Source organism: Opisthocomus hoazin, chromosome 1 (genome assembly GCF_030867145.1).
Source record: "Opisthocomus hoazin isolate bOpiHoa1 chromosome 1, bOpiHoa1.hap1, whole genome shotgun sequence".
NCBI lineage: Eukaryota > Metazoa > Chordata > Aves > Opisthocomiformes > Opisthocomidae > Opisthocomus > Opisthocomus hoazin.
In genome coordinates this window covers 6970171-6984249 of record NC_134414.1, presented here as the reverse complement: position 1 = coordinate 6984249, position 14079 = coordinate 6970171, and the positions used below count along the sequence as shown (strand labels likewise).

General features: G+C 50.9%; 1 protein-coding gene across 1 annotated transcript in view; it reads left to right on the top strand.

Annotated features, from left to right (window-relative positions):
• Window positions 1–14079, top strand: part of GAB2 (GRB2 associated binding protein 2) — a 103101-nt gene that overhangs the window by 79684 nt on the left and 9338 nt on the right. Inside the window, exons 3-8 of the mRNA XM_075416172.1 lie at window positions 3587–3827; window positions 7870–8456; window positions 9506–9600; window positions 10342–10624; window positions 11625–11715; window positions 13550–13652. Coding sequence (XP_075272287.1) covers window positions 3587–3827; window positions 7870–8456; window positions 9506–9600; window positions 10342–10624; window positions 11625–11715; window positions 13550–13652 — 1400 coding nt within the window. The remainder of the gene's footprint in view (window positions 1–3586; window positions 3828–7869; window positions 8457–9505; window positions 9601–10341; window positions 10625–11624; window positions 11716–13549; window positions 13653–14079) is intronic.

Below are 14079 nucleotides of genomic sequence, written 5' to 3'. Positions count from 1 at the left end.
GCAGCCTGAAGCCCACTTGGCACTGTGGGGTTTTGCAGTGCGGTGCTGGCTCGTCCCCACCAAGCCTCTGGCTCGCTTTCTCACAAGGACCAGCACAACAGCTGTAGCACGAGCCCAGCGAGATGTATGCATGCAAGTCATGCTGCTGACATAGAATTTTAAGTTGTGGGCGTCCAACACTGCCTTTTCCAGACCGTGAGAGTTCAATTCCCCATACTCAGAGGAGAACCGGCCAGGAAACGTGGGGTTAGGATGACACTTCCCACATGGCCCCACTACATAACCTTAACTCTGCCCCCCTGGGAAAGGCAATAGGAACTGGAACAGGATCTTATCCCTCCTTGGCTGTATTTGATACATTCCCTTAACATAAACTCAAGATCTCAACATAAAGCCAAGGGATTTGAAGACTACGTCTACACTGTCAAATAAAGGAGAGACATGGGTTTATACATGGCCCGAGGCAGATGGCCATGAGGGATGGAGAAGCACCATTCTTTTTGTCTCGTGGCCAGATTGATCTGAGCATCTTGGTCATGATGGAGGTGGGACCAGTGCCTGGAGGCATCCAGATGGGACCCCCTGGAGGTTATTCACTAAGTGCCCTGCATGGGCATGTGGAGTGTTGGTCCTCATCGCTTGGGAGGTGGGTACTGCAGCATGGCAAGCTGACATGGCTTAGGGACCTCTGGCTTGTGATTCACCCTGTAGACCTTACCCTCATGAGGAGATCTGTCTGTTGCAGGCCAACACAAGAGCACGAATGTCTTGACTTTTCCCTTTAGCATGTACTAGCCATCAAATACTATTTTTCTGCCTCAATTTCCTTTTAGCCCAGCAGGGCTCATTGTCACCGTGTGACCTGGGCGCACGAGCTGCCCTTTTTGATAGCGCAAAAAGCCTCCCCAAACATAAAAAATACAGAGTAATCTCGGCAGTCCTCTTCTGCAGCCAAGGATTTATCTTCCCAGCCCTTGCAATACCCTCCCAGCCCTGTGAAGCAATCCATCTCTCACCTGCTATTACGGAGTTCATCTCACAGACCTAATGGAGTACGTGAGTCCTGAATTGGCTCCCGCTAATGCTCTCGGTGGCCGGGTCGCTGTGGGAAGCGAGCTGGGAATTCATTTTGAAAATCAATGTGGATGTCAATAGAGTGGCTTCCCCTGGGGAAGCAGCATGCTTTTTACCAAGTGTTGCCGCCTGCTTCCCTTGGTCCCCCTTTTTATTTTACGCAGTCAGAGTAACCATGGACTAATTCATTCTGCTTTCAATGAGCTTGTCTTTTGCACTGTGCTCTCCGTTTTGCCCAAATCGGACTCATTTTTGGGAAAAGATTAGGGTCTCCTGGAAATGGAGGATTCACTGGACTCCTCAAAATGTTATGATTTTAATTTGCTGTGCCCCGGTGTGATGCTGTGCACCATCTCCTCCATGCAGCCCCAGTTCTCCCCTTAGGCTGTGTCAGTACAAATAAATTGGTGTAATTTCTAACTCCTGGATATATTTTGGCCTGCCATGACTTTTCTGTGCAATGGCAAGTGCAGAGCCTGCAGGGATAGTGCTGGAGGACTGCTCAGGGCAGAGGCACCCCAACCCAGTGCTGTTCGCAGTTGTCCCCAGGGGCAATCTTCAGGCTGGGATGGGGACACAACACCAACCTGCCATCCTCACGTCATCCTTAGAAGAGCCTTGGCCAAAGCCCAATGTCATGGTCAATTCTTGGCAGTGATTTGGGAGAGAGCAAGACCGGGGGGGCTGTTCCTGAGAGACACTTTGAGTGCAGCCCCCCTGTTTTTGATAGCAGTGTGTTCTACCACACTAGCTGACCTCAAATCACTTGATTTGGGACTAAGATTTGGGACTCGCAGAGCTCTCAAGACTCATTTTCAGTCCTGAGATCAGTCTGCACTGCTATGAGATAAATATTTAATAAGGGTCAAGGCACTGTTTTGTCCAAGGACACCAAAACGGCCATTTACTCCCATGAAAAGCACCAGGGGATCTTTAATGCCCATGCAAAGAAGGCAGGAGTCAGAGTTTTAAGCTCTCATCCCCCACCATTAATGTCAACGTTAAATATTGATCCTTTCTGTGTTTAGCACAAACCAAACAACACAGTCGAGCCACGCTCTTTGGCTTTTATTAATGTACTTTTTCTGCATCAGGTGAAGTTTGCAGTAACAGCAGGAAAAAAAATGTAGCAGCAGTGAACGAGTGGCAGACAGATCGATTTTGCATCTTGACACAATTCAGAAGGCGGTGAAAAATCACCCCATGTGCATCTCCTTGTCTGAGCCACGACAGCCAATTCGCAGAGAACTCAGTTCTCTGCAGCATAAGACAGTCAGGCCCAGTATTTCTGGTAGGATCTGGGATATGAGGGAAGGAATGGAAAAAAGAGGTTGGAAATCTGTAAAATCTCCCTCACCCCAGGTTCCCTTATGGGTGTCTGAAGTCAAATTTGAGGAGCAGCTAGATATCATGTTGGGGAAACTGGGAGCAATCCATAAATCATTGGTGGCCAGAAAATGGGTGGATTAACCCAGGGAAAGACATCCTTTTTGTTAGGGTTTGGGGGTTTTCTGCGTTTTGCATCTGCACCAAATAAGTGTAAATCACAGCCATTATAAAGAGTGACTTCAGTGAACCATGATGAGTGGTTTTCATGTGCCAGGAGGGCATGCATGGCAAGGACACCACGCATGGTCTTCTGCACGGTCTTCTGCAGCTAGGGAGGACCAGCTTTCCCAAAATATTCTGTGGTTTGTGGGTTTTCTGGGATTTGGGTTTGGTGGTTTTTTTTATAATGAGAGTTTACAGCTTGGCTGTAAAAATTCATCCCTGGTTCAAGTTCTTGGAGCACGCTTATTAGAGGGCTGGCATAGCTGGGTGATTACTCCCCACCTCAGGGATGTTCTCCATTGAAATGAATTTAGTATTTTAACATGCTCCTTGAGGAAGGGGAGCAGGCACTAGGAGTCATGCCTTGGGTCTGCAGAAAGCTAGCAGGAAACAGTAGTAGCTGTCACAAAATTAATAGAGAATTGGGGAACATGGGAATATTTTGAATCTCTGCTGTCATTATGTCCATCCACATTCCTAACCCGTACCCCAGTTTACCCAACTGTAAAAGGATAGCAGTGATGCTCTTGCACAGAGGGATGGGGATGACTTAAATCTCATATCTAAAGCCACCTACAAAAGGTCCCTAAGAAAAGACAGAAGCAGAAATTGCGATGTGAAAGCTCTTCTCTTCCTTTTCCTTTTTAATCAGGTTTTAACAACGCACTGAGCTACCCGTGAATTGGGCTGATGTCCCCAGACATCCCTGCAAGCCACTAAGCATGTGATGGAATATGATAAAATGATAAAATGTGATAAAATATTTATTTCCCTAAATGGTACCTATAGTTGCATGTGCTCCTAGTAGAGGAGCATGCTGCTGAGTGCATCACTCAGAGCCATAAGCAAACCCCACCGAACTCCATAAATGCCAGAGCATTTAAGTAAGGAAAATCCTGGGAGCACAGGCTGTGGGGTCACTGTGTCTGGCCGCTCACCAGTGTGTTTTTTCCCTGCACAGACACACTGAGGAGCATTGCCTCCATGAACCATGCGCCGCGGTCCTCCCCGGCAGAACTCAGCGGTGCCAGCCACCACCTGCTGCGAGAGCGCAAGTCCTCAGCACCATCCCACTCCAGCCAGCCCACCTTGTTCACCTTCGACTCGCCCGCCAGCCACTTCCAGAGCACCCTGTCCGCCAGTGCCCCCCAGGACTACCTTTTCCTCCACCAGTGTATGAGCAGAAAGTCAGAAAACGCAAGGTATTGTAAGCTGGCTGGGAACAAACCTTGGGAACAGCTGAGGGAGGGTTGAGGGTGAGCAGCTCAACCCACCTCCATCCTTGGAGGTCTGCAAAACCCAGCTGGAGAAAGCCCTGAGCAATGGTCCTATCTCACCTCGGTTAAGAAGAGGAGGAGGTTGGAACAGCAAGTTTCCGAGTGCCTGGCTTCCCTGGCTTTCTGGGTTGCATTAGAAACTGGCTGAATTGCCAGACCCAGAGGGTGGTGATGAGCAGCACATAGTGTAGTTGGAAGCCAGTCACTAGCAGTGTATCCTGGGGGCCAATACTGGGTCCAGCCCTGCTTAACATCTTCATTAGTGATCTGGATGATTGGGCAAAGTGTAACCTCAGCCAGTTTGCTGATGACACCAAACTGGGAGGAGTGGTTGGTATACCAGAGGATCTTGCTGTTGCACCAGAGGGACCTCGACAGGCTGGAGAAATGGGCCAGCAGGAACCTCATGAAGTGCAACAAGGAGAAGTGCAAAGTCCTGCACCTGGGCAGTAACAACCCCAAGCACCAATATATGCTGGTGGCCACCCAGATGGAAAGCATCATCCTGGCAGAAAAGAACCTGGGGGTCCTGGTTGACACCAAGTTGAACACAAGCCAGCAATGGGTCCTGGAAGCCAAGAAGGCAAATGGCATCCTGGGCTGAATTCAATAAAGTATTGCCAGCAGATCAAGGGATGGGGTCCTTCCCCTCTCTTCAGCACTGGTGGGGCCACACCTGGAGTGCTGGGTCCAGTAATGAGCTCCCCAGTAGAAGAGAGACACGGACATACTGGAGAGAGTCCAGCAAAGGGCCACGAAGATGCTGAAGGGACTGGAGCACCTCTCCTATGATTAAAGGTTGACAGGGCTAGGACTGTTCAGCCTACAGAAGAGAAGGCTCAGGGGGATCTCATCAATGTGTATAAATACCTGAAGGAAGGGTACAAGAAGATGGAGCCAGGGTCTTTTCAGTGGTGTGCAGTGCCAGGACCAGAGGCGACGGGCACAAACTGAAACACAGGAGGGTCCTGCTGAACATCAGGAAACACTTTTTTACTGTGAGTGTGACCGACCACTGGCCCAGGCTGCCCAGGGACATTGTGGAGTCTCCATCCTTGGAGATATTCAAAACACAACTGGACACAGTCCTGGGCAACTGGCTCTGGGTGGCTCAGCTTGAGCAGCGGTGTTGGGCCAGATGATCTGCAGATGTCCCTTCCAACCTCAACCCATGATCCTGCAGAAGGGGCACTAATTCTTGCCTTTAACCAGAATAAACACAACCAGAGGGATGGGCAGGGTTTGCACCACTCTGCTGTTCATCCCTGCTGTAGCCCAGAGCTCGCTGGGCTTCGCGGCAGCCCGTGGTGCACAGTGTGGTATTTCTGAGCAAGTGGCAGCTCTCCACCTGCGGACCCAGCCGGTTGCCTTAAATAGCGAGGATTTTTTCTGACATGAAGAGTTTTGGCTCGCGAGAGAGGCAAGAAGCAAGGGAGGGAGGGAGGGAGAGGCGGTTGGAGCCCAGCTGGCGTGAGGTGAGAGCAGAGCCCGGGCTGCAGCCTCCTCTGGGCTTTCCTGCTGCAGCTGCCTTTCCCTACCCGAAAAACAATGACAGAAAAAGGCTCAGAAAAATTAATTTCAGATGGAGTTCATGGAACAGTGTTTAAAAAGAGGGCCCTCTGACACTCCAGCTGTGAGGATAGATAAAAGCTACTCTCCGGGAGCCCGAGTGCGGCTGGAACACCGAGGAGGAGGGAGAAAACACTGGTGCTTTGGTGGACAAAGACAAACTGGCCAGTGGCAGCTTCTGCAACTGGGCCAGAAATAATCACCCCAATCAATGCCCAGTGCATGGGACCAAGCTGCGGGACTACTGGGAATCCCTCCCCTTTCAGCTCCGGAGCTCTTACTTTACTCATCCATAAAATGAGGGTAATAGTAGCTAATTGGTGGGCGATGCTGGATGATTAACCCATGAGATGCTTCAAGTCCTCGGTCAAAAGGACTCTGCCAGAGCCCAAACATCTCCCGGGCAGACCGAGCTCCAAAGGCGGCAGGGATTCATTTGTCATATCGCAGCATCATTTGTTTTTTCCCCCAAATAAGCCCTATTTCTCAGCGCCATCTCGTGCTGGCTCCATGAAACAGAGTCCCTGTTTTCCCTGCAGAGCACCAACCCCGCCAGAGCGGTGTAAACCAGCATTTCCCAGCTTTTTCCATAGGGCTGGCACTTCCCCAGTGATTTGCCACAACTGGAAATGCCCCCTGTAACCATTTCACTTTTTCCCAGCACGGTGATTGATACAGGGCAGAACTCTCTTCCACGGGGAGATGTTTTAATGGGGCTGGCTGAGTCCTTCCTACCTGTGAGCACCTGGTCTCCTGACCCGTGCGTGATTATACCTCTGTGAGGAAAAAAACCCAGCCCAAGGCTACCTCTCACCCTCTCCTGGTGCATATGCATTAGCTCTTCACGGCAGGGTAACTCTTTTTTTGGAGCTTTGCTGCATTTTCTTCTTCCATGTTGCTTCAGCCAGCTCAGGGCAAGATATCATTATCACCCATGCTTGGCTCTGCCACATCTTGCCCTCGTGTCCCAGCACTTCCTCAATGATGTCTGCATTTCCCCAAGTCTTTCAGGATGGGGAGCTGCTTTGCGGTGGCAGCGGTTGAGGATGGGGAAGATAAAAGTCTCAAGTGGCCAATTCAAGCATTCCTTGACTCAAGAAAATATCATCTGCTGGGGTTGGGGGTGCAGAAAGCCAAGCCCGTGGGGCTCATCGTCTTCTGCAGCGTTGGAGCATTGAAAGAGGAAGCAGCAGGAGGGATAAAACAGGAGATGAAACACCTCGGAGGAAACTGGCAAAGGAGCGGTGGCTAACGAGCAGTTTTTAGAGGATGGAGGTCTCCCCAGTTCTTGCCTTCTGTCCTGGCTGGTATCCCTGGGCATGGCCACAATACAAATCAAGTTATATTACAATTAGCAAGGCATGGAACTAATGACCACACTGCACCACTCAACCTGGGGCACTCAAGGGCTTTTATAAGAAGCCTGTATATGAATTCAACCCTGAGGTTCATTCCTCGTTCCGTGGGGATCAGGGTTACAAATCCGAAAAGCCAGCTCAGGAGTGTCTTCGCCTCCCTGGGGCTTGCCCTGCAAGAGGGCAGGGCGGTGGCATAGCTGGAAGCTTTGAAATTGTCCCCATCAGGAATTTTTCTGGTCCCTCTCAAACATGTTTGCAAGGCAGATGTGAGAGTAAGCTTCCTTCCTGCGCTGACGCGTGATGGGGATGCTTAAGGGGTAGTGCCACAGCTTCTCTGGGCGACCTGGGCCAGTGTCTCACCACCCTCACAGTAAAGAATTTCTTCCTTATAGCGAGTTTGAATCTCCCCTCTTTCAGTTTAAAACCACCATGCCTTGTCCTATCACTACGTCGCCCTGCTAAAAAATCTGTCCCCATCTGTCCTACAAGCCCCTTTAAGTACTGGCAGGCTGCAGTAAGGTCTCCTCGCAGCCTTCTCCTCCCCAGGCTGAACAGCCCCAGCTCTCCCAGCCTTTCCTCCCAGCAGAGGGGTTCCAGCCCTCGCGTCATTGCTGGGGCCTCCTCTGGCCCCGCTCCCACAGCTCCAGCTCTGTCCTGTGCTGAGGGCTCCAGAGCTGGACGCAGGACTCCCGGGGGGGTCTCAGCAGAGCGGGGCAGATGGCAGAATCACCTTCTTCAACCCGCTGACCACAATTGCTTCAAAATTGCTTATTTGGAGTAATTTATGTCTGAATAAAAGGCCCATTCCTGCGCATAGTCCCAACATGGAACTCAGCTCTCCCACCTGTGACGAGGTAATTTGGAAAGTGTTTTCAGGATAAAATGGGTTGTAGGCACATTTGGAGGGGTCTGAGATGCTCCCATTGCCCTGGGGTTGGGCAATGCAGGTTGGGAAGGTGACAAATGGGTGGAGCAGAGCTCGGTGCACCCCGGGACCGGCTGTCCCCCCATCTCAGCCCCTTTCTCCCCTTCTTCCGCAGGAGTGCCAGCTTCTCCCAAGCCACAAGGTCTGCCTTCTTCATGCGGAGTGACACCGCAGTCCAGAAGCTCTCACAGGGCAATGGGCACTGCATGAACGGGGTCAGCGGGCAGCTCCACGGCTTTTACAGCCTGCCGAAACCCAGCCGGCACAACTCAGAGTTCAGGGACAGTGCATACGACCTCCCGCGCGCCTTTGGTTCCTACACCCACCCCAAGTCGAGCCTCACCAGCTCCGAAACGGATAACGAGGAGGTCTACACTTACAAGACTCCCAACAACACCCTATGCAAGGAGTTTGGGGAGCTCTCCACGGACTCCTATGACATCCCTGCCACCCCACTCTCTGTCTACCAGATCCCCAGGACATTTACACTGGACAAGAACCACAATGCTCTGGCTGTGGCCGCCAGTGATTCTCCTGCCACGCCACCCCCACGGCCCCCAAAACCCGGGCAAACAGAGCCGAGGTGGGGCAGCCCACCCCAGCGGCCCCAGCCTGGTGAAAGCTTAGGGCTGACCCCCATGGCTGCCACCATTCCCCGGAGAAACACGCTGCCGGCGGTGGAGAACAGCAGGCTGCACCGAGGTGAATTTGGGGATGGGGAGAAGGGGATGGCTTTGTCCTGTCTAGCAACCTTGGACAGGTCTGTCCCATTGGGTTGTTGTAGGGCTGGGGTAGGTGTTGGCATCAACCAAGGGACTGAACACAGAGAAGCTCTGCCTGGTCGGGATCTGGCCCTGATTTTTGTCTGCAACGGGCAGGGAAAGGAATCCCCAGGGCTCTGCCCACTGGAGCTGCTCAACTGGCATTTGGCTGTGTTGTGCCTTGAACCAAAACCCCAAACCTGCTTGTCCATGCAGCTCTTCACCAGATTTTGGTGATTTTGGATATTTTTAGCTTGCATTTACTTTAATTCATAACTAGGTTTATCGGAACTTACGTCAGCCTGTGTCTGCCTTGGTTTTGCTCACCAGACAGGGACATAATTTTGCACATCTCGAAAGTCCCCAGTGCAGTAGAGCTGCCCCTCCCATTACCCATGGATGGGCCATGGATGAATGTGCCCTGTCCAAACCTTGTGCCTAGGATAAGATAGCTGCAAAGTAGCTTAGAAGAGGAGGTTGGAAAGAAAACATAATGTAAATGATACACACAGCTCCCTGAAATGCCTCTTCCATCTCCTCCTACCTAAATACCAACATTTAGGCTGAGATCAGACGCATGCTCAGCAGCAGACAGACCAGTCTAGGAGCTTAGCACCCCATCCTCATCCCATCCATCCCTTACCAGAGGCTGCCAGCCCTTACATCTGCTGAGCGAGCTGTAACAGAGCTCTCTCTTAACCCAGTTTTGTCACTGTGATCAACCTTATCTGACGTCTTTACCCCTGAGATTTTGCAGCAATTTGACAGAACCAGGTTAGGTCTGCGTGGCACGTGCAGTTGCATTGATGCATCAGAGAGATGCTAATTGGGAGGAGGGAGTCTGTGACAGGCTAAAAAACATGTCTTCCCACCAATGTCTCAATCATCAAGAATAGATACCGCCCTGTCAGTACCTGGGTTTTGTTTTCAGGGGCCCCTTTTATTAGCAGTTGCGCTGGGACACGTTGTGCATTTGTGGTTGTGTTGCAGCTTCTTCTTGCGAGACGTACGAATACCCCCAGCACGGGGGCAGCAGCGCTGTGCAGTCGGTCGAGTCGATGAACGACGGGTACAATTCCTACCTGGTGAGTTGGCCTTGGTATCAGCCACCAGACTTTAGGCACCGTTTGCACCTCACAGATTTAGAGACAAGTCGGTTCCAGGTGGGACCTCACAGACCAGTCCTGCAGAGCTATGTCAAGAAGGGTTTTATTACTGATTTCAGTTAAAACCATGGTGGCCTACAGGGCAGAGATGGAGGGACAATCACCTAACCCAGCACTGGATGCAGAGCTTTTCTTTGGGTGCTTCCAGAGAGAGTATCTGCCTGGAGCTTTGACCCCAAGAAAGCACCCAGGACTTTGGCTCCTTCCTGAAAGCCTGGGATGCTGCTGAGTTGAATTTTGATGTGTTGCCAGAACAGCCTCTTTTGTGCACTGTCTAAGACTTCCTGAGCTGGAAATGACATTAAAGCAGCCTTTCATATTGCATTTTAGTCATGGCGAGATCCCAGGGAAAAATTACTTTCCAGGTTAAGCATGCTTCTGCAGCTCACTCTAATCATGAGAAGAGGCTCAAGTCTGGGCAGCTAAGACCTTTCCCTGAACTCAGGATATTGCAATGTCTTGGAAACGGTGGAGGCAGACCCCCTCAGTGCAAACTGATGGCCAAGGAGGGGACAGATCATCCCTTCCCTCTGTTCTGAGCTTTTAGAGCTGGTCCCACCACAGGTGTGTGTTTGGTGATGATGAGATGGAGGGGTTTATAGTGGGATGGGGCTGATCAGTGTCTGATGCTCACAGCATGTCCTCCTGCTTGTCCTTCAGCAAGCCAAGGCAGCAGTGGCCCGCTCCCACAGCACCGACTCCGAGGACAACTACGTCCCCATGAACCCTGGTTCCTCACCCCTAATCCACGCTGAGAAAGCCAACGACAATGCCCAAAATCTCTACATCCCCATGAGCCCTGGGCTGCATCACTTCGACCTGGTGGGGTTGTCCTCTGCCACCCTCCCCGTGCATAAAGGAGGAGCCATGGCACAGTGCCACAGGCGGTTGAGTGAAATCCAGCCCCCACCAGTCAACCGCAACCTCAAACCCGACCGGAAAGGTAAGAATGGTTGTTTTGTGGCCAAAACTTTCCAGGAACCCTTCTATTCTTGTAATACTTCAGATTACATCTGTTGTCCTGTGCACACTCAGTAGAGTCCCATGTAGGGTGTATTTTGCTACCGCCAGCACAGTCTGATTTTCAGATCTTCCCCATCTCCTGCTTCTTTCAGGAGAACTATGGTGCAAAAGCAGCTTTCATGGTTCTTGAACAGCCTGTCTCGAACCCTTCCTGTTCTTTACAGAAGATGCACGTCATAGGCAGGATCTCACCCACTTTGCCTACACCTCTCCCTACACTCCACCTCAAAATCTCTGTGTTGTATTCAGATGACCCAAATTTCTCCTACTGTTTCCTACTGGCTGGCTCTGTGCAGTTCTTCCTTCAAGGCTTTGCCTACATCCTCCAAATCCCTCTGCAAACCATTGCTTGTCAGCTCTCCAAGGAGATGCTGAGGAGGCAGGCTCCCACCATTGGAGTGTGAACACCTAATTCCATCAATATGCTAGGCAAGGGCTGGGGCTGGTGCACAGCTCTCTGTTCTTCCACCTAATGAACCATCTGTGATGAAAAGAACTTTCATGACCTTTCACATTCCCTATGGGGAAATGCTTTGGTCAGAGGCAGCTCAGGGCTGGCAGAGCCTGGTCTTGTCCTCTAACAGGTTATCACAGCTCCCTAATGAATGGGTTTATTGTACTCTGAGGTTTGGGCATTTTTAGCAGATCTCCATTCCCTGAGAGGCACATTCCACTTCTGGGGCCACCCATCCACTTTGGGGATGTGGGTCAGAGGGAGAAATTCACTGGTTTCCCCTGGTTCTGGCATAAATGAGTGCAGGGATTTTGGTTGGGGTATTTGTCATCAGCAAGGAGGGCTGACGGGCTGATTAGCAGAGTGTGAAGCAACCAACAATTTGTTGGGGATCCTCTCATGCCAGTCATGGACGCTGAATTGTAAGAATGTGCTGCCTCTGAATAAAGGCTTTTCCCCTCCCCAGCAAAGCCATCGCCGCTGGACCTGAGGAACAACACTGTCATCGATGAGCTTCCCTTCAAATCGCCAGTCACGAAATCATGGTCCAGACCAACGTGAGTTATGGTTGGGGTATGAATTCTTACTTTCCTCGAACAGCAGATCTCTGGTCTTGCTCTTGCTGGTGTCCACATGCAGCCATGCTATCACCTCTGCCGTGGATTAAACATCTCTGGCTGAGCATAAGGGGGATGTTGGCTGCCCTTCTGCCTCTGCTTGCTGCAGAGGTTTCTTCTGCCCCACCATCTCTTTTTGTAGAAGGGGCATGTTTCTCGTGGGCCATCTTGAATCAGGCTAGACGTGAGCTCAGACTTTGGATGCAGATCTGATTTTACCCAAAAGCCAGCTGATCCCTTCAGCCCTCATTGTGTTCTTTGTCAATTTTAGAAACAGGAGCTTCAGAGCTGGGTCATGCATGCAAACCTCTCCACTGGGATGAAAGTCCACCTTGCCCAACATGCTACCCCTATCGGGGACCAGCAGAAGCTATCAGGGAAGAGGAGTAATTCCTTCCTAAAATATCTTGCCACATCATAGCAATTCAGGGGTCAGGGGTTTCCTTGGTCACATCACGGCCAGACCTAGGACCTGGGTCAGGTGCTGTTGAAGCAGAGTGGCTCTTGGACCCATCATGAGCTCTGTGAAGAGTTGTAAGAGCCAGAGTTGTATTCCCCACATCACAGTCAGCAGTCAGTGGCAGGATGATGAATTTGTTTAGGTCAGGATTTCACATGAAAGCCCAGCATGTGGCCAAGCAGCTAATTAATAGCCCTTGAAGACATTTCCTATTTCTGGGATCTGACACCTCCCTCAGAGCTGTGGCTCTGATACAGAACCTGTGGTCCACCACAACTCGTGACCCAGCTGAGCCATCCCAACGCGGCCGCACTGGGGACGTGGGGCACAATTTCACCTCCAGCCCTTCCCCCCAAAACCCCGCTGTGGTCTCAAAACGCAGGGTGACACTCGCAGGGTCTGACCGAGCTGTGTTTTGATTGCCTTGAAAGCAAAGCCTAGCCTGAAGGAAGCCTGAAAAATGAAACCAAAGCACTTCAGAGCAAAGTCTGCCGGCCAAAAATAACAGGATTCGCACAGTTCCAGTTCTGCTGCTAATTCGTGGTCTGATGTTGTCCAATGAAAGGCAGAAGCAAAGCCTGGCTGCTATGACTCCTCTGATAAATTGGATTGTGTGGAGACTGACTGCAGGGCATGAGCGCTGTGTGCTGAAATCGCTGCACCGGGAAACAGCAAGCGGGGTTTGATTGACAAGATGTCCGACTCCAGAGAAGCTAATGGATTTTTCCCTTATCAGCTAATCATATGACCCTGCCTTTACTGCAAGGCAACAAATAGCTTTTTAAGACGCAAGCTTTAATGCCAGATGCTGATTGCATTATGTTATTCTGTATAACTTGATTTGGCCGATTGAAAGCAAGACAACGCCTCGGAGGTTTTGTTTTCCAGCAAAAAATTCAGACAGGGCCCTGCACAGTAAACAAATCCTGGAGCTGCAGTGAGGCTGGAGGTAAGAATCTCCACTGAGGCTGGCCCTGCGTCCTCCACAATTAAATATTTCCTGTGAGATAAAAGAGTTCGTGGAGCCTGATTTATGTAGCTAATACCAGGAGAGTTACAGGTACATAGCAAGAAAGGTGTTACTAAAAAGTTCTAGAAAGGAAAGAAGTTAGAAGAGCAAACCCAGTGATATCTGACCCTTGGAAAGGTCAGGCTGGAGAACCTCAGTGCCACCAGCTCTTCTTCATGCCTGATCCCCTGATCTGAGCACGGTGCTGTTCAGAGGCATCAGGTGCTGCCCTCTGCCATCGCTCCTTGGCCACGGACAAGCAGCACCTGCAACCACCATTAACACATTGCCCCTTGTCCTTACAGCCAGAGCTTCAACGCCGGCTCTCTGCAATACTGTCGCCCTGTCTCCTCCCAGAGCATCACCAGCACTGACTCGGGAGACAGCGAGGAGAACTACGTGGCGATGGTAAGGGCTCCACAGCTAAGATGTATGGTCCTGGCAGGACGCCTACGTTCCCCAGCTCTGCAAACACGTTCCTAGCTCTTGACATGGAAGTGCTCAGATAGCACCGTGTGGTGTACATCCTGACATAGATCCCTACGTGCACGAAACAGTGGCTTTCGTTCCTAAAATGACACATCCCATTGGGCTTTTAGCTGTATATGGGAGCAGAAACATATATCACCTACTTTGCCAGGAATTAAGAGGGGATAAAAAAGTCTATGGACTGTCACAGTCTATTTTCCTAATTTAAGTTGATTTTTTTCAGGGTTTTTTTCCCCAATAGCTGCTGACATCATGTTTGTGTGGAGGGCAGGGGCTATCAGAGCAGCAGCAGGGAGTGGCCATCCTTACAGGGAGGGGATTTTGTCCCTCTTTGTAAAGCTGCTGA